Source organism: Olea europaea, chromosome 3 (genome assembly GCF_002742605.1).
Source record: "Olea europaea var. sylvestris chromosome 3, O_europaea_v1, whole genome shotgun sequence".
NCBI lineage: Eukaryota > Viridiplantae > Streptophyta > Magnoliopsida > Lamiales > Oleaceae > Olea > Olea europaea.
The window spans coordinates 23,365,546-23,384,089 of NC_036239.1; the positions used below are offsets into that span (position 1 = coordinate 23,365,546).

The 18,544-nt window shown below is 33.1% G+C and overlaps 1 protein-coding gene and 1 long non-coding RNA gene across 3 annotated transcripts; one reads left to right on the plus strand and one right to left on the minus strand.

Moving 5' to 3' along the window:
* Positions 1–2,134: 2,134 nt before the first annotated feature.
* Positions 2,135–3,783, plus strand: LOC111390764 (delta(12)-fatty-acid desaturase FAD2-like). The gene has a single exon (XM_023015876.1). The coding sequence runs from the start codon at positions 2,427–2,429 to the stop codon at positions 3,567–3,569; it is 1,143 nt and encodes a 380-aa protein (XP_022871644.1). The 5' UTR covers positions 2,135–2,426; the 3' UTR covers positions 3,570–3,783.
* An 11,482-nt stretch (positions 3,784–15,265) lies between these two features.
* Positions 15,266–18,544, minus strand: LOC111390773. 2 transcript variants are annotated; one of them, XR_002701981.1, is made up of 4 exons: positions 18,530–18,544; positions 16,618–16,673; positions 16,215–16,307; positions 15,266–15,908 (listed from the first exon to the last, which is right to left on the minus strand). It is a non-coding gene; the product is annotated as an uncharacterized LOC111390773 (long non-coding RNA). The 2 variants fall into 2 exon arrangements; XR_002701978.1 differs by lacking the exon at positions 18,530–18,544 and having other exon boundaries at positions 16,618–17,468.

Sequence of the window (18,544 nt, forward strand, 5' to 3'; positions counted from 1 at the left end):
CAACTCTTGATATATCTCCTGAAGCTGAAATAGTACCTCCCACTCCTCAATACCTAACAACCAATCTCTTGAGAATATCACCGATGTAAGTTTTCCTGCAACACCTATTATCTCAAATAATAAGGCCGATCGTTGTTATAAGCTACCTTTCAAGTATAATCATGGAAAACCACCAAGCAGATACTCACCCGAGATCAAGTCACAGAGTTCGAGATATCCTATTATTAATTATGTATCTATAAAGAGACTTCCTGAACCACTCAAAAACTTTTCCAACAATTTATCTTTGCATCTTATTCCTACAAGTATTGATGAGGCATTGAAAGATTCAAGATGGGTTCAAGCTATGAAAGAAGAAATGGAGGCATTAGTGAAGAACAAGACTTGGGTCCTTGTTCCTTTACTTGAGGGACAAAGGATAGTAGGGTACAAATGGGTATTCTCTATCAAATACAAAGCTGATGGAACAATCGAGTGCTACAAAGCAATAATAGTAGCAAAAGGCTATACGCAGACATATGGGGTAGATGCGAAATTAAATACTATTAGAGTTCTACTATCCCTTGCAGGGAACCTGGATTGGCCGTTGAATCATTTGACGTGAAGAATACCTTTCTCCATGGAGATCTCGAGGAGGAGATCCATATGGATGTTCCCCCAGGGTATGTGACGACTTTTGCTAAAGTTGTGTGTAAACTACAATAAACACTATATGGCTTGAAATAATCTCTTCGAACCTAGTTCGGACGACTTAGCCTAACTATGAGAAGGTATGGTTTTCGACAGAGTAACTCAGATATACTCTCTTCCTGAAATATTGAGGAAGCAAGATAACAGCATTGATAGTGTATGTAGATGACATGATTATTACAGAAGATGATCAGGATGATATTTCAAGACTCCAAAAACAATTGGTGGTTGAGTTTCAAATGAAATTGTTCGGAGGGATCAAGTACTTTCTAGGAATTGAGGTTGCTAGATCCAAGTAAGGTATATTTCTTTCTCAATGAATATATACTTTAGACCTATTATCAGAAGTTGAATTACTAGAATGTAAACCTACAGATACACCAATTGTCCAGAATCACAAACTTGGAGAATACCCTGACCAAGTGCCAACAAACAAAGGAAGGTACCATGTAATGATCCAAATTCTTAGGCACGTAAAGTCATCCCCTAGAAAGGGACTTATGCTTTCAAAGAACAATTACCTAAAGATTGAAGGCTACACAGATGCTGACTGGGCTGGAAATATTTCTGATAGAAAGTCCACCTCGAGGTATTTTACATTTGTTGGGGGAACTTGGTGACATGGAAAAGTAAGAAATAAAAGGCCGTAGCTCTATTAAGTGGAGAAGTAGAATTCTGTGGGATGGCTAAAGTTCTTTGTGAACTCTTGTGGCTAAGAAGACTATTGATAGAAATTGGCTTCACTCCAAACTGTGAGATGGATCTCTATTGTGACAGCAAGGCTGCTATTGATATCTCTCATAATCCAGTCCAACATGATCAAACAAAACATGTAGATGTGGATCGGCATTTTATCAAAGAGAACCTTGAAGCCACGATAATTCGATTCCCGTTTGTTAAGTCCGAAGATCAATTGGCAGGTATTCTTACCAAAGTTGTGTGTAGCAAGAACTTTCACAACTCACTTGACAAGTTGGACATTAAAGATCTACATGCACCAACTTGAGGAAGAGTGTTGACATGAGCTATAAAATGAAGTTAATTGGGGCTGTAATCTTCTAATTAGAGTAGTAATTTTTCTGTAATTATAGTTTTGACATAATTAGCCAAATATAGTCTTCACCCGGCTACCATATGTATTTCTTTATCTCTGTATTATTGATATATACCCGAAATTGCAGACATATGGTCTACAAACTATCTGTTGAACATGTCCAAATACTTTATGAGATTTCTAATCATGCAGCTTTTTCTAGATCCAAATCAAGTCAAACAATAAATGGCATTACCACCAATCTTCTTTTTTTAGATCCAAATCAAGTCAAACATTAAATGGCATTACCAGCAATCTTCGTCTGTATTTTCCTCCTCATTGAATTAAAAAAAGTACTCCTGATTCTTTAAAGGGATAGCAGATTGTGACCTTTTTAGAGGTCAATATTCGTACACAGGTGGAGACAAAACTCACAGTCCATAATTGAATACTTTCCGACGGCATGGTTCTCTTTGATGAGACTTCGTATGCTGTAATAATGGACAAGTTGAATTCCACAGAAATATCTGCCGTTGTATTCCTCTTGAAAGTAGTTGAGTGATTAATGCAGATTGAAGAAAATTTTCTTCATTGGGATTTCTGAACAAAGGCCGCAGATTTATATATGTGATCTTCAATGTGCATGAGTGCATCCCAATTTTTAACTTATTATTGTTCTCTGCCTTCCGCAGGTAATTGAAGAATGGGTGCTGGAGGCCGATCTTTCGAGGGCAAGAAGTCAAAATCTGACGTTCTCCAACGAGTTCCACACTCAAAACCTCCATTCACACTCGGTGAACTCAAGAAAGTCATCCCTCCCCACTGTTTCCAGCGTTCTATTCCTCAATCTTTCTCCTATCTCGTATGTGACCTCACCATTGCCTTTCTCTTCTTCTATATTGCCACCAACTATTTCCAAAACCTACCTCAACCTCTCTCCAACCTAGCCTGGCCACTCTATTGGATGTGCCAAGGCTGTATCCTAACTGGTGTTTGGGTCATAGCCCATGAATGTGGCCACCATGCGTTTAGCAACTACCAATGGCTCGATGACACTGTTGGCTTGATCCTACATTCTGCTCTCCTCGTCCCATACTTTTCGTGGAAATTCAGTCACAGGCGCCACCATTCAAACACTGGTTCCCTGGATCGCGACGAAGTATTTGTACCCAAATTTAAGTCTGAAATCCGAGGGTTTGCCAAGCATCTGAACAATCCACCAGGCAGAGTAATCATACTTCTCGTCCAGCTAACTTTAGGGTGGCCTCTATATTTACTGTTCAATGCCTCGGGTAGACATTATGAACGCTTTGCGTGCCATTATGATCCTTATAGCCCGATTTACCTGGACAGTGAGCGTACGCTGATCCTCATTTCTGATGCTGGTGTTCTTGCTGTCATTTATGGGCTTTATTGTCTTGTGGCAGCTAGAGGACTTATTTGGGTTCTTTGCGTTTATGGTGGTCCATTGCTCATCGTCAATGGATTCCTAGTTTTGATAACTTATTTGCAGCATACCCATCCTTCGCTGCCTCATTATGATTCCACCGAGTGGGATTGGTTACGCGGAGCTTTAGCAACTGCTGACAGAGATTACGGGATTCTAAATAAGGTATTCCACAACATAACGGATACTCATGTCGCGCACCATCTTTTCTCAACAATGCCACACTATCATGCAATGGAGGCAACCAAGGCAATCAAGTTGATATTAGGGAATTACTATCAATTTGATGGGACACCAATTTTTAAGGCAATGTGGAGAGAAGTCAAGGAGTGTATCTATGTGGAACCAGATGAGGGAGACCAGAAGAAAGGTGTATACTGGTACAAAAACAAGCTTTAGAAACAAATACCGGAAGGGATTTTCTGAGCCATTGTTAGCGAAGATTTTGCTCCCCCCTCTGGATAAGTTAGACTAGTTTGCTTGCTTAGTTGAATAAAGATTTCGGATCGTATTGGTCTGAGATGTTATAAAGGGAAAAAATCACGTATATCCCGTTAAGTGTAATATTTCTGCCTACTACAATTTTAATTATGAAAGTTCTAATAAACAGATTTATCAAGACCCAACATGCTGAAATAAGCAATTAAAAGAAACAAGCCACCTTTTAATTGTTTCTAGGTGATTAGTCAATCAAGTTCCATTATCGTATTATTTGATTGCCACAATCAATAATTAAATCAGTAAAGAACATCAAAGATGATTACAACGAAACCCCAATTGGGTAAAAACTTTGGACACTTTGCCACTCAGTAGTCCACTATAATCGAAGCAAACTTACAGTACGGTCCAAACCTGCCTACCCCATAGATTTCTGCAGTCTCCATTGATCCTGCTAGAGATGTGCTCCTTCAAAACAAATTTTGACTCCTGGTTTATACCTTAGCCGTCCAGGATTGTGTACTCTTGACATCTGATCCCAACTCTTAGTATCTCACCTTAATCATCCTGAATTTGTGCTTTTGCAATAACTCCCGATCATTGGTATTAATTTATCTCCAGTGGATTAAATGAAGAATTCCTCGTTCTTTGGGTTGATGTTTGATCAAACGATCTTTGTGCTTTGATTAGCGGTTTAATGTTTAAGAATATGAAAATAAATGGCTCAATGTGTATCTCAATTGATAGAATAATTTATGGTTCAAAGAAATATCTTGGCTTTAAAAGATTTTATGAACACAATGATATGGTGGTGAATCTAGAGATCAAGGAATGATGATATAGATCTTCAAGGAACTATCTCTATGGAATAATATGATTCAACTTGCTTCGGATGTCAATGGGGTCAACTATGTGTAGGGAAAAGTGTTTGGGATGAACTAGGGATGAACATCACGTGTTTTGAAGCAAACTAGATTCTGCCTCGTAACACTGTCGCTCAAGCACTGGGCTAGTGAAAGGCGAGCAACGAACTTGTCGCTCGAGCTCCAGTCTAGTGCTAGGTGGGCAACAAGTATTCTACTTCTGCCACTTGAGCAGCAACTGGGCGACAGGCTAGCCAAAATGCGTCCTATTGTATATCAATTTCTTTAAGTCTCTTTCTTGAATTTATTTGACTTCTCTTTGGATTTTATCAACCCCAACTATACTTACCTTAACTTGGACTATTCTAAACCTATTATGCCTTTGATTACAATATAACTAAATCATAATATAATTCTAATAAATTATGATTGTTGTCTTAAAAAATTGTCAAATGTAAAATAGACTTTACAATCTCCCCTTTGGCATTCCTTGAGAAAATCATATTTATTTCAAAGTTAAAAAGTCCAAAACTACCCAAAAATAAACTCCACAAAATTTTCTTTAATACTTGGTCAACCTGCTTTCTGAAACACATAGAAACTACAATACCACATGAAAAGTAAGAGGAAACTAACAACCAAGTTATTTAAAACAACATAGTAAAAAATGTGTAACATGGAAGCATGCAATGTCATGTGAATTATAAACTTAGAAATAAACCATAAAATTTTATATCTATATAAACAGAATACAATACTATATGAATAATAAAATTCCAGCAAATATATCAATGACTCCCCCTAAGTCATCTATCAATCAAAATATTCAAATTTCTTAAAATTATCCCTAGAACTCATATAATCAACTCCTTGAAGTAAATAAACATATCTCCTAATTTTTGTCACAAATAACAGAGGATAGGCGAGTAATAATCATTTAAAACATAGAGATGAATGAATTAAACAATTTCACTTGTATAATGATGAAAAATTATGCAAAAGCATGTGATGGGAGCGTAAAAATTTTCCAATTACGAGACCAACTGTTTTTTTTATCATCATGAACAGTTATTCCCTTTGTTACACATGTATAATTCATAGAAAGTAAATTTTTCTCATAAAACTTATTTTAAACATAAATGGAGTAAATTTTATAAGCCATACATGTGAAAAGTGACATTAAACTCCTATAAGCAAATTTCAAAACCTTAAATCAATCCAGTTAAAAATCATTCCATATTCAAAGTCAATTCACCAAACAAATAACTGCCATCCCAAATCTCAAACATGTGGTCAAAACCTACTCACAAGAGTCTAATGTGCACAATGCTTAAGATACATGTAATAACATATATAAAGTACTCCAAATAAGTTTTAAAAAAAATTAATTGAAATTCAATTTACCAATCTTGAACCTTACTAGTATTTGATAGTAAAATAACATATCCAATAAAAAAAAAAAAATTCTTTTTCCCTTTTCCAGTGTATCTAACTTCTAATAAAAAGGGGAAGGAGGGTTTACTATTCATGCATAGTAAATTAATCCAATTTTACTATGCATGATGTCATTTTTTATCTTCCATTTTATTTATGTCAAACAAATGTTCTTCCACACATCATCTCACTTGCATTAAAAAAATAATTATGTCAAACAAATGTTATTCCACACATAATGCCACTTACATTAAAAAAATAATAATAATTTTAATAAATATAAACTGCCATGAGTACAAAAAAAAAACTCTTCGTACATGAGTTTAAAAAAAAAAACTCTCCGCACTGCCATGACTGCCAAAAAAAAAAAAAAAAAAAAAAATTTTCCCACAAGTTTTTAAAAAAAAAAAAAAAAATTTTCAAAAATTAGTTTAAAAAAAAAAAAAAAAAACTCTCCGCACAGTGGGGAGAGTTGGCAAACCATGTGCGAATAATAAAGGAAGAAAAACTCTTCTCATAGTGCGGAGAGTTGACAAATTTTCCGTACAGTGCGAAGTAAAAAAAATCTCTCCGCACAGTGTGGAGAGATGGCAAACACCATGACAAAACTTTCCGCACAGTACAGAGAGATGACATTCTGTGTGGACACTGTCATCACAAAGTGCGGGCTCTCCGTATAATGCGGAGTAAAAAAAGCAAAAAAAAAAAACTTCGCACGGTGCGAAGAGTTGGCAAACTCTCCGTACAGTGCGAAGTTTAAAAAAAAATCTCCTCACAGTGACTGTCACGTGCGTTGCACAAATTTTGCATTTATCGTATTTTTATTAGTGTATGAATTTTAATTTTTTGGAAAGTTTTTGAAGCAATATCTAAAAATATTTCCATGATATAAGAAAATAATTGCAAATTATTTTTACAATTGCATAACAGTATTGTGTCTTCTAGAAAAAATATATTTGTATATTTTATATTTGAATAAGAAATATACGAGATTATACAAATTATTTTACTTGTATTCTTTGATAGTGTTGATATGATTGAGTTGTATATGAAGATAAATTTTTAAATTTTGTGTAATTCAATATTGGAAAATTGAAGATTGAGCATCATATTCATATGCATTTATATTTTGTGTTTCATATATTTTTAATATTTATTTTATGCTTATGTTGAAAAAATAAAAATCTAATTTTTTTTTTGAAATTCGGTTTGATAAGTGAATGTACGGTGTTCTGCATTCTCGGTATTTGTAAGTGTAAAAATTATTATATAAAAATACAGTAAACTGCAAATACGGTAGACAGCATATACGGTAAGCTGTAAATACAGAAAGGTGAAAATACGGTAAGTTGTTTGCAAATACAGTAGGCTGCAAATACGGTTGGCAGCATATACGGTAAGGTGCAAATATGGTAAGTTGTTTGCAAATACGGTAAGCTGCAAACACGGTAGACAGCATATACGATAAGCTATATATACTGTAAGCTGTTTGCAAATACGGTAAGCTGCATATATGGATTTATAATTTGTTATAAATATAAAATTTATTTAATATTGAATTTCTCAAAAAAAAAAAAAACTCCACAAAGTGTGGAGAGTTGGCAAACTATCTCTTCGCACAAGAGAAAAACAAAAACTCTCGGGACTTTATTTGCAAGTTCCAAGAGGCATTTTCTCAAACAACTTTTGAGCAATGCATTGAACACTTTAATTCCTGGCCTACAACCCGAAAGTATAATTTCATTGAAAATTATATCCGCTTCTAATGTCGAAGAGCTGTTATCAAGCAATTGTAAATTATTGAATTTAGGTGGTACCCTAGAGTCTCCATTTGTGAAAGCAATGCCATGGTACTATCAATATCCCCTTCTTTGCACAAATCTCATATTGTTTCATTGTATGAATCACGAGAAAGCTCATTTCCAATACCGTAAATATGATTTACATGCTCAGAAATTGAGTTGTGACTGGAATTTAAAGAAAACATTATTGATTTTGAGCCATGTTTTTTTACTCTGCTTCGTTGTATATACGAAAAATTTACAATTTAAGATAAACTTGTTCATGGGTTCAGGATTTGCAACATACTTAGGCTACTTAGTTGCAAGGACAAAAATGGTCTTCAAAGTATTAGCAATATTATGATCGGTCTCCTTATATCCTAGACCTCTTTTATTACCAACAAACTTGTTTAACCCTAAAAGATTGTCAACTTTCTGAGATCCGCTCATGAAAAAAGAAATTGAGCATTGGATTTCTTAAGGTCACTCGTTAGGGTTTTAACCTTAGTCTCTAAATTTTCATTGACTAGTCTAAATTTACTAAGATTTTAATTTGACTCCTAAAGGTTAGATATGAGTCTTTCTTTCTCTAGGTCCATCTTATGTAGCTTCTTAAAAGCAGCATTATTGACCATTTTCAATGTAAGGTAATCCTGAAATAGCTCATCAAAAGCTTCATAAATGTCACGATCATCTTCTAACCCTTCCTGAAGCATCAGATTTCTCTTTATCCTCAAGTGACTCATTATTCACCACAAAATTGAATGTCATACACTTCACCGTCTCATCATTAGAGGACTTTTTATTTTGATTATCTAAGCTAGACTTGTCATCAGTAAGAGTAGTATTCATAGCTTTGGTAGGTCTCTCTTCAGGTTAGGATTCTAAGATTTTACATAACCAAAACCTTGGCACTCATGGCACCTCGCAGACCTCTTCGAAGAATTTCTAGAATTACTCTTTTCACATTTATCTCTTCCTGATATATTAGATTCTTATATCTGTTAGAAGATTTGTCTATATTCCTATGGAATTTCATAAATTCCTAGCAAGGAAGGCAAGGTCATCATCCTTAAGTTTTTCATCATAAGTGGTGTCACTAATAGCTTCCCTAACTGTATTAAGGGCTATGAATTTTTCTTTCCCAAAGTGAGTAAGGCAAAGTTCATATGTTTTGAGAGATCTTACGAGTTCTTCAATCTTAATTACATCTAGATCCTTACTCTCTTCAATACCAGTCACCTTATATCTAAATTTCTTAGGTAAGGATCTCATCACTTTTTTGACACTCTTAGCCTTTGAAATCCGCTTACTAGTAAGTGCGTTGTTTACACATTTACTCGTCCCACAAAACATAACTTATTATTGACAAAAACGATTGAATATGGCTTAATTCTATAAAAAAAAAGTTTGTAGGTTACATCGATGGATATAATGGAATTTACAAGAAAAGACAAGAAAAAAGGGCCGAAATGAAATAAAATGAGAGTTTAGGGACCAACATGCAAATAATCAAAAGATGACCCAAAAGATGATACGAGAATGCAAACTAACTATGCATCAACTTGGCGATAATATGAGATGATAGAAGGAAGAAAATGAAGAAAAAGACCAAAATGGAAAAGAATGAAAGTTCAGGAACTAAAATGTAAATAGCCAAAAGATGAGCCGGAGGTAGGAACGACGATGTGACAGACTCAAGGACAACTTTTTAAAGATATAAAGTATTGGGAGAAAAAGAAAAAAGGAGAAAAGAGGTCAAAATGAAAGAGATTGCAAGTTGGGGACCTAAGTGGCACAATTGAAAGAAAATTGGACACCATGCGGTTGCATGGTGCTATTCAGCAAATCAAAAGGGGCATCACACAATACCATGCGGTTGCATGGTACATTCAGGTTGCACAATTTTCAATTTTCTTCTTTATTTCAAACTCTTACGGAAACAAGCTGTGGCACCTATATAAAAAACCCTAAGGTCGTCAATTTAAGGAGAGAACGCCATGGGAGAGAAAAGAACACATCATGGAGAAGATTTTGCACCACAATAATGAAGAGAAATGCGAAATTGATGGGAGTACACCCAAATTCTTACATCGATGATGTCGTTTCTTAAAATTTTTGTGTATTTTATCAATTTCTCCATGCTATGCTAGGTTTTCATGTACTACGAGATCGATGAACCGTATAATGTGAACTTTTGATTTCATGTTTTACAATATTGACATCAAAACACGTGATTGAATTCTTTCAAATAGTTTATATACAATGTTTTACAATATTGACATCAAAACACGTGATTGAATTATTTCAAATAGTTTATATACAATTAATTTCTTCCATGATTATGTACACATAATTGTGTGAGTGTAGTGACTTATTTCATGCATTTGAGAGAAGGGAAATAAGTTCGACAGGGTATACATCATTGTAGGGTTCAATAAGGGATAGAGATATAACTCTATGCCTTGCGTAAATCTTTAAATGCTCACAAAACCACATGTATTCTTGTATATTTGCAACCATCATAGAGATATATGCTAGTAGTATATGAGAGTAGGTTTAACATTACTCGAAAGAGATTGTTGGATAGATTAAGGGGTATTGATTCTTCAAAAATTCAACGTGTTGTTAATCCGTGGAACTAGGGTTAAGAGTGAGCATTGCTTGGGATTCATGATCCTAATCGCTTTACATTCATTAATTACATCAATCTTGCATTGAAAATGTTACTTTGCATTATAGTTCATCAAATTCACATACAATTGCATATTTAATCTAGGTTAGGGTTAATCAAGTCTCAATTATCTTGTTGGATAATTTAGTTTCGGTTAAGACTGAGATAGATAAAGTTAAGCTACTCAATCTCTGTGGGATGACATTCAGATTCCATTTTTCACTTTATTACTTGTTACGAACCGTCACTTACGAATACAAATCTAAATCATTATTTTGTAAATATTTACCTAAATTAAGGGCTTGTTTAGTAGCGATTATAAGAATTAACATTTTGATTGTTAGAGAGAAAAGTTGATCTCACTTGTGAGAGAAGAAGTAAAAAATGATGGCTGACTTAGGGAAGTAACAGTCAAAAAATTAATTTTTCAAGGTGAAAAATCAAAATCAAACGTGCACTAAAGCTAGAGTTGGCTATATTTAGTATAGAAATCATTAAAAGACTCATCATCTTTCATTCTAATTTCGTCAAATCTAGCATGAATACTAAGTTCTTAACTGTTTTGGTTCCCTCATGTGTAATTTCTAGAATATCACAAACTTCTTTAGCAGTCTCACACATCAAGCATGAAGGGCTTTACTATTCCAGTTACGCTAACCAAAATTTTACTTAGACGAAGTAGAAATATCGATAGGGGTAACTACACCAACAATAGTGGCAATAGGGGAGTTCAACCATCGTGAACACTCACCTGAACCTGCTCATCCATGACTTAAGGAAAGTTCTCATTATGACTTTTCAATAGCCGTAATTACTACCATCGAAATAAGGAGGAATGGATAATGACCGACTCATTTAGACTAATAGGTTCAAGGATCAAATTTAGTCTCTGATACCATTAGAAAGTTTTAATTAGTCTATTTATTTAGACCCAACGTGCGAAAATAAGCAAAGCAACAATCACTTTTAATTGTTTCTAGGTGATTAGTCAATCAAGTTCAATTATCTTATAGTTTGAATGCCACAATCAATAATTAAAGCAGTAAAGAACACCAATGATGATCATGAAGAAATTTGAAATGAGTAAAAACTCAAGACACTTGGCCAATCAGTAATTCACTATAAATCAAAGTAAACTTACAGTATGGTCCAAACTCGTCTACCTCATAGAACTTCTGACCTTAATATTTGCAATCTCCATTGATCCTACTAGAGGTATGCTCCATCAAAACAAATTTTCACTCTTGATTTATAACTTAGCCCTCATGAACTGCGTGCTCCTGACACCCGATTTTGACTCCTGGTACCTCATTTTAGTTCTCCTAAATTTGTACTTCAGCAATAGCTCCAGATCCCTACATCGATTTATCTCCGATGGATTAAATGAAGAATTCCTCATTCTTTAGGTTGGTGTTTGGTCAAACGATCTTTTTGTCTTGATCAATGGTTTAATGTCTAAGGATATGAAAATATATGGCTCAATGCATATCTAAATTAACGAAATAATTTATGTTTCAAAGAAATATCTTGGCTGGAAATGATTTTATGAACACAATGATATGATGGTTGAATTTAGAGATCAAGGAATAATGATTTAGATCTCCAAAGAACTATCTCTATGGAGTAATATGATTCAACTCATTTTGGATGTCCATGGGTCAAATATTTATAGGAAAAAGTGTTTGGGATAAAATAGGGATGAAAATCATGTGCTTTAAAGCAAAAAAGATTCCGACAGGTGAGCCAGGGGCGGACCCACATGGGGTTAAATGACCCCACAAAATTTTGGTTTTTTTTTTTTTTTTCAGAAAATGGTTGTCTTAACCCGTTTTCGACCCACTTTAATACATACTAAATGAAATCGAAATATTATATTATTAATATCATTTCTAAGTGCTCATGACCTAATTTTTCGCTTCTTTATTGTGTGCGAAATGATCAACCATAGCAAAAGTTACGATGTATCAAAGTAAGCCGTTTCAGATCAGTATTTCAAAAATTTCGATAATGTGTTAACTTTTAAAATTTGTCGATGATCGTATACTATCCAAATCTACAAATCGCTTGCATCATCTAGAAGTTCGTTTTGAAAACTATATTGTAGTCATATCGAATGGCCCAAACAGATATCGAAAATTGTTAAATATTCCTCAAACATACGTATTAAAAGAGGTGTTTAACTTGTCTTTTTTTAAAAAAAATCAATTATTTCATTAATGTTTATTATTTTTTCACAATAAATTTTGCAATATAATTTACATCATTTTATTAGGAAATTTTACATTAAAAATGATGTCAAAAATTCTAAAATCGTTACGGATTAATGTAATTTGAATTACTTTTAAATTATTTTTTCGTTAAACTTAAATTTCATTTACTTCCTACATCCAATTTAATTTACTCGTCGTTAGCTCAACATTCAAAAATAACATGGTAAACAAAACTATACATGTAGCAAAATTTATTTAACAATATTGATAATGATAGAATTATAAGACACTTTCAAGATGTCAAAATGCGTATTAACTTATTTTTATAAGTATTATATTATTTTAAAAAATTACACATTAATTTTTGGAGCTAAGCAGAACCCGTGAGGATGACCTTGCAAGTGATCGTGCTCTCACATGCCCAGCGGTATCTCCATGAATAAAATAATCTCACTTTCAAGTGTGTGTGTGTTGTATCAATCCCACGGTCATTCAAGTGGGCTCTGTAGTACGGCTTTAATTTTTGACCCCACAACTCAAAACGGTTGGATCCGCCCCTGAGGTGAGCGATGCAACTTTGCAAATTAAACATCATTAATACTATATAAAATGTATATTTATATTACATATACCTTTTTATAATTATTAATTACTTTCATTTTATTCCTGTAACTGAAATTTAAACAAGACCACGCATCACTCTACATTTATTTCATCCAAGATCAGAGGATATTTCAAACACTCAATGGAGAACGATAGACGTATCGTTGAGTAATAAAGTGTTTTTGGGGTTAATAAATTTTAGAAGAATCATCATTTCCTTAATTTGATTAGAGAAACTGATTTCCCATGCCTTTCCAGAATTGGGTATCTCTGATTTTCTTGTCAAATGTTTCACAATTAAAGATAATATAACGAACATTTATCTGATCCTATTCTAAAGGTGTCTGCTAAGTGAGATATGTGTATTATTACCTCCATCGAAAGTTTGATACTTTGTATTTCTAACAATTAACATCACTAATCTGGTGGATATGCATGGAAAAATAAATCATCTAGTGAAATGAATCACATCATTATATTCTATTTGTTGGGATTTTATTTTTATTTTTATTTTTTGTTCTGGTGTATATGCATTCCTTTTTTCTTTATTTTATTTATTTATTTATTTATTTTTTGGTAGGCGGTTCTGTAGTTGAACTATAGTGTCCTTGTCAGATGACAATAACACATGAATGTGACATCTCATAATCCTATATGTTGATGTATTTGAATAGGGATGTGTCCTACCTATGAATGTGAAATAATATTGTTGGTCACTTGTGAAATTACAACAACACATGAAAGTGTGACATGTCATAATCCTGTATGTTGATGTTTTTGAAGATGTGTCCTGCCTATGAATGTATAATAATATTGTTGGTCGTGTGCTGCTACAGAAAACATCTTCGTGGGGATACAAATATAAGTTTTATATCCTATGTCCAATTAATTTTGGACTTAAAACTCTTTTAACATGATTAATATATTTTACTTATGGCAATATCTATTATTCATTTGAATTACTATTTTAATAAATTATTCTAAATAGAGTTAGTATTTCAAGTCTTAACAATTTGTTAATTATAAGTTGTGATTGTAGATAAATTGCATATGACTGAATCTTAAATCATTTATGATCACAAGTAACAAGGAGATACATATATCGTTATTACAGACGAACAATCACATGTGACATTTTTTTACTTGTGAAGTAAACAGTTGATTTCATAAGTTAAAGTGTGGTGATAATCAAACGAATAAGTGAATATCTTGTTATAAGAACAAAACATTGGATACTTGTTGGAGAGATTTTGTATAGATATTTATATCAGTGGTTAATTTCTAACATTCGGTAGTGAAATTAGTTCTTTGACTTGAGATCATCATAGTGACTCATATAAGAACAATCATACTTTGGTGATGTTAAATGTCTCTATATCAAGGGTTGCTAATACGATATTCATGTATGTTAAGAATCATATGAAGATTATGAATGATCAATAGATGATTCATCATTTTTGGATAGGAAGAGATTACACTACAAGAATTTTATATTTTCCCTACAAAAATTATTTGTGGGGAAAGACTCTTATTTGTGGGGAAATACCTTTGCAGAGGAAAAAAATTTGTAGGCACGTTTGTGGGGTAAACATCGAAGGAATAGGTATAAGACGACAAATTTTTAAAGTTTGTGGGCTAAGGTTTTTCCCTACAAACCCTTTGGAGACGAATACAATTTGTTGCGTAAGTTTTTGTCCGACAAATTAATTCGTCTGCTAAAGTTACTTCTACACATGAAGCGATTTCGCTTGTCCCTACAAATTATCTTGTGGGCAAAATCTTGTTCGTCCCCACAAATAATAATGTGTGAAAAATTTTTGTGGGCCAAGCATAAACATGTTTCCCTACAATTAAAAGTTTGTGACAACACGGAACAAATTATTTTGTGGGCTGAACCCTATTTTTCTATAAATAATTTTTAGTGGGGAAAGGATATTTGTGAGCTATTAAAAAAGAATTTGTAGGGAGAAATTAAACTATTTCTATATTTTTTATTTTTTATTTATATTATACTAATTTTTTTTTTAACCTCATTCAAAATAATATAACGATATAAAAATCATAATAAATCAATTAAAAAGTAATTCCAATCAACATTGAATTCAAAATATTTCATCAAAACACGAATAAATGAGTTTCACCAAGTATGATTACATTTAAAGTTAAAATAAGCAGAGCAAACATGCTATATATCTATTGTTATGCAAATAAAAAACATGACTCTTCAATCTCGTGAATTAGACATGCACTGATTCTCATCAAAGTTATTCTCTTCATCCTCAATAGTATCATCTTTCTCATTACCATTATTCTCTATTGGTAATGGTATAAATGGTGGTACAATGAAGTCAGGAACTTTATCACATAGTTGGTGCATAGAATGATTCCAAGATTGTAATATAGAATTGAATTGTTGCTCAACAACCTTTAGCTTGTTTTGCATATTTTGCTCCATGTTTACTTGAGCCGCATCAACTACCTTTCGAGCAACATGTTCTGCTTCCAACTCTTCCCCAAATTGTGTACATTGGAAGAAGATATCCTAATATCTCGAAAGCGACCATCTTCTAACCCAAGAATTTGGTGCCTGGGCTTCGTGCCTAGAACGAACATCATGATATCAATTTCGGCATCAGGATCATCTATCGCTATCTCCTCCAAAGGGATATCTTCAGGAAGTTGCTAATCCTTTGTCTCTCTATAAGATATTCATGCTCTTTGACAAGCATTTCATCCTACAAATATACCAACAAGATATATAAAACAGTCTATAAAATCAAAGTTTGCAAGAGATAACACAACTGCACACAAGAGACATAGCACAAGCTAAGAAATATAATCATCTCTCAAAAACATTTTGACCATGATAGTGTCAGTTTCCGAAATAGCCCCATGAATAACATACAAAAATTGTCATCCTACTTAATCTAATTGTAATTTTCTAGCCTTTTTTAATTTAACTTTGCAATATATATTTTGTGTCTAACATGGTAGATAAAACATGATTAAAAAACAATTTTATAATGTTGAGTATTTCTTACATGTTGAGCTTTAGCTGCATTACAAGTCCAATACTTGTTCTTCCTAGCATAAGCGAACTCAAATGTGTCGACTTCCGGACACTTCGAACCATCCTAATAAGAAAAAAAATGCAACGTAAAAGTTCAATTATAAAATTAATAGATTTTTTCAATTAACTAGGCTAAAAGATGCATGCAGTACACTCTCTTTTGCACATACAAGTTCCAGTCTCCTCCATTTATGATGTAGTTACATTAAATCCAATAAATGACACCATTTACTATGAAATGCTATTTATATCCTCATATACATAAACACATAGAGACATCGAAGCACCAACCCAAATAAATCACTTGATTATGAGAATATAAACACACACTGTAAAACAACTTGATGATGGGGTACTTGGATTTACGAACTTACCTTGTTGCAATTTGAATTGAAGGATGCTCTTTTATCCAAAACTCTTTGTATGGCCCCTACAAAATGTTTTAATGTAATAATCAAAATATTTTATTCAACCGACTATAAATTTAGTAAAAGATTAGGTCAAAACTAAATATGAGAATATAATTTTTCATTATTAACGATTCAATATATGAAGAACAATAATTTTTACCATTAACACGACATATTTAGAAACAAAATGCAAGAAACTTAAAAAATAAAAAATAAAAAAACTTTCTCAGAAGCCAGTGAATGATTAAAAGTGGTAGCCTTAAAAAAAAAAGGGTTAAAGTGTAATAGATATAAATCACCTAAACTTATCTACTTAGGGACAAAACTACCTTTCTACAAAAAAATTAAGATTCACACAATTTTCGCTCTTACTAAAAATGACAGCAAACATGGTTTTGGAATTTTTTATCTCGGGATTTATATTAACTTTGATGAGAAACTGATGTTAACCACATGCTTACTTGTAATAACATTGGTATAGAAATTCTATCAAAAAATGACAACCTTTTGTTGCATCTCTTACAACACACAACATGGAGGTGCAAGAAAAATTCCAAGAGGGGATGTATGTATAGCCAACAGACAGTAAAATGTTCAAGAAATACATCAACAAAAAACAGAAGAAACATGGCATCAGAATTCCAGACATGAATGTTCCACATGTATTCAAATTAGTCTGGAAATTCCCTCGTGTAAAATGCTAGAATTGCAAACAACGAAGGATTAGCTTAACTGATAAGGAGTAATTTTTGAGAAGAATTATGAGATTTTCAAGAACAATTATGTCCATACTCATCAAGAACAATTATGAGATTTTCATCAAGAACAATTATGAGATTTTCATCAAGAACAATTATGAGATTTTCATCAAGAACAATTATGAGATTTTCATCAAGAACAATTATGAGATTTTCATCAAGAACAATTATGAGATTTTCATCAAGAACAATTATGAGATTTTCATCAAGAACAATTATGAGATTTTCATCAAGAACAATTATGAGATTTTCATCAAGAACAATTATGAGATTTTCATCTTCCTTTTTGACCCAACCGATAAGGAGTAATTTTTGAGAAGTGTGATAATGCTGATTGTTATGACTTCATACTAAGACGATGATATATATAAATGGAATGAACTACAAAGATCACAGTAAATTTATATCATAGCCCTTTCCTGTATCACAGGGGCTTGCCTGAAATCCCGCTTGCCGAAACACTAAAGAAGTACACAAAAATAGCCCCGGTCTGGAATTCTTGATGTTCAACAAGTAAATGAAATTTCAAGAACTCCAGAAAATATGGGAAGCTTCAAGTTCTGCCATGACTAATTTTGGAATATAGAGGACAAGTCTTGGGTGGGTTTTATATCATTCAAGTGCTTGTTCGAATCTTAAATTACTTATTTTACCAAAAAGCATAATGTAATGGGATGTGTGAAACTACAAGTCTGACTTCTTGCAAATCTAGATTGAAGGTGCAAATTTTTTATTGCATTTTCTCATTCTACTAGTGTTTCGATTCTATGATAGATATTGTTGCTAGTTGTAAGAAATGATGAATCGAGGTCTGTAAACTTGCATAAGGTCAAATTAACACAAAAGAGATCCTCTGGTGAAGAAATCTCGTCTAGAGATGAGCACATAGATAACATAAAAGCTTCTGAAGTGTCGAGAATAGCACTTGGAAAAAATCTAGAGGATGGAGATGGAGTAATCTTGACACTTTTCCACCACATCTAAAACCCTAGAGACTCCAACATCTACTTTAAATTTCTAGAACAACACATTTACTAACGGATTCAGCAACAATTCGTACGAAGAAATTACAGGTAGTAGTAAAACTCTATAAATATATAATCTTGGAATGGGCATACCTGGAAGACAATATC

Bases quoted from the DNA above. Each gene is read 5' to 3' on its own strand.
- LOC111390764 (XM_023015876.1), top strand. From the start codon at position 2,427: ATGGGTGCTGGAGGCCGATCTTTCGAGGGCAAGAAGTCAAAATCTGAC.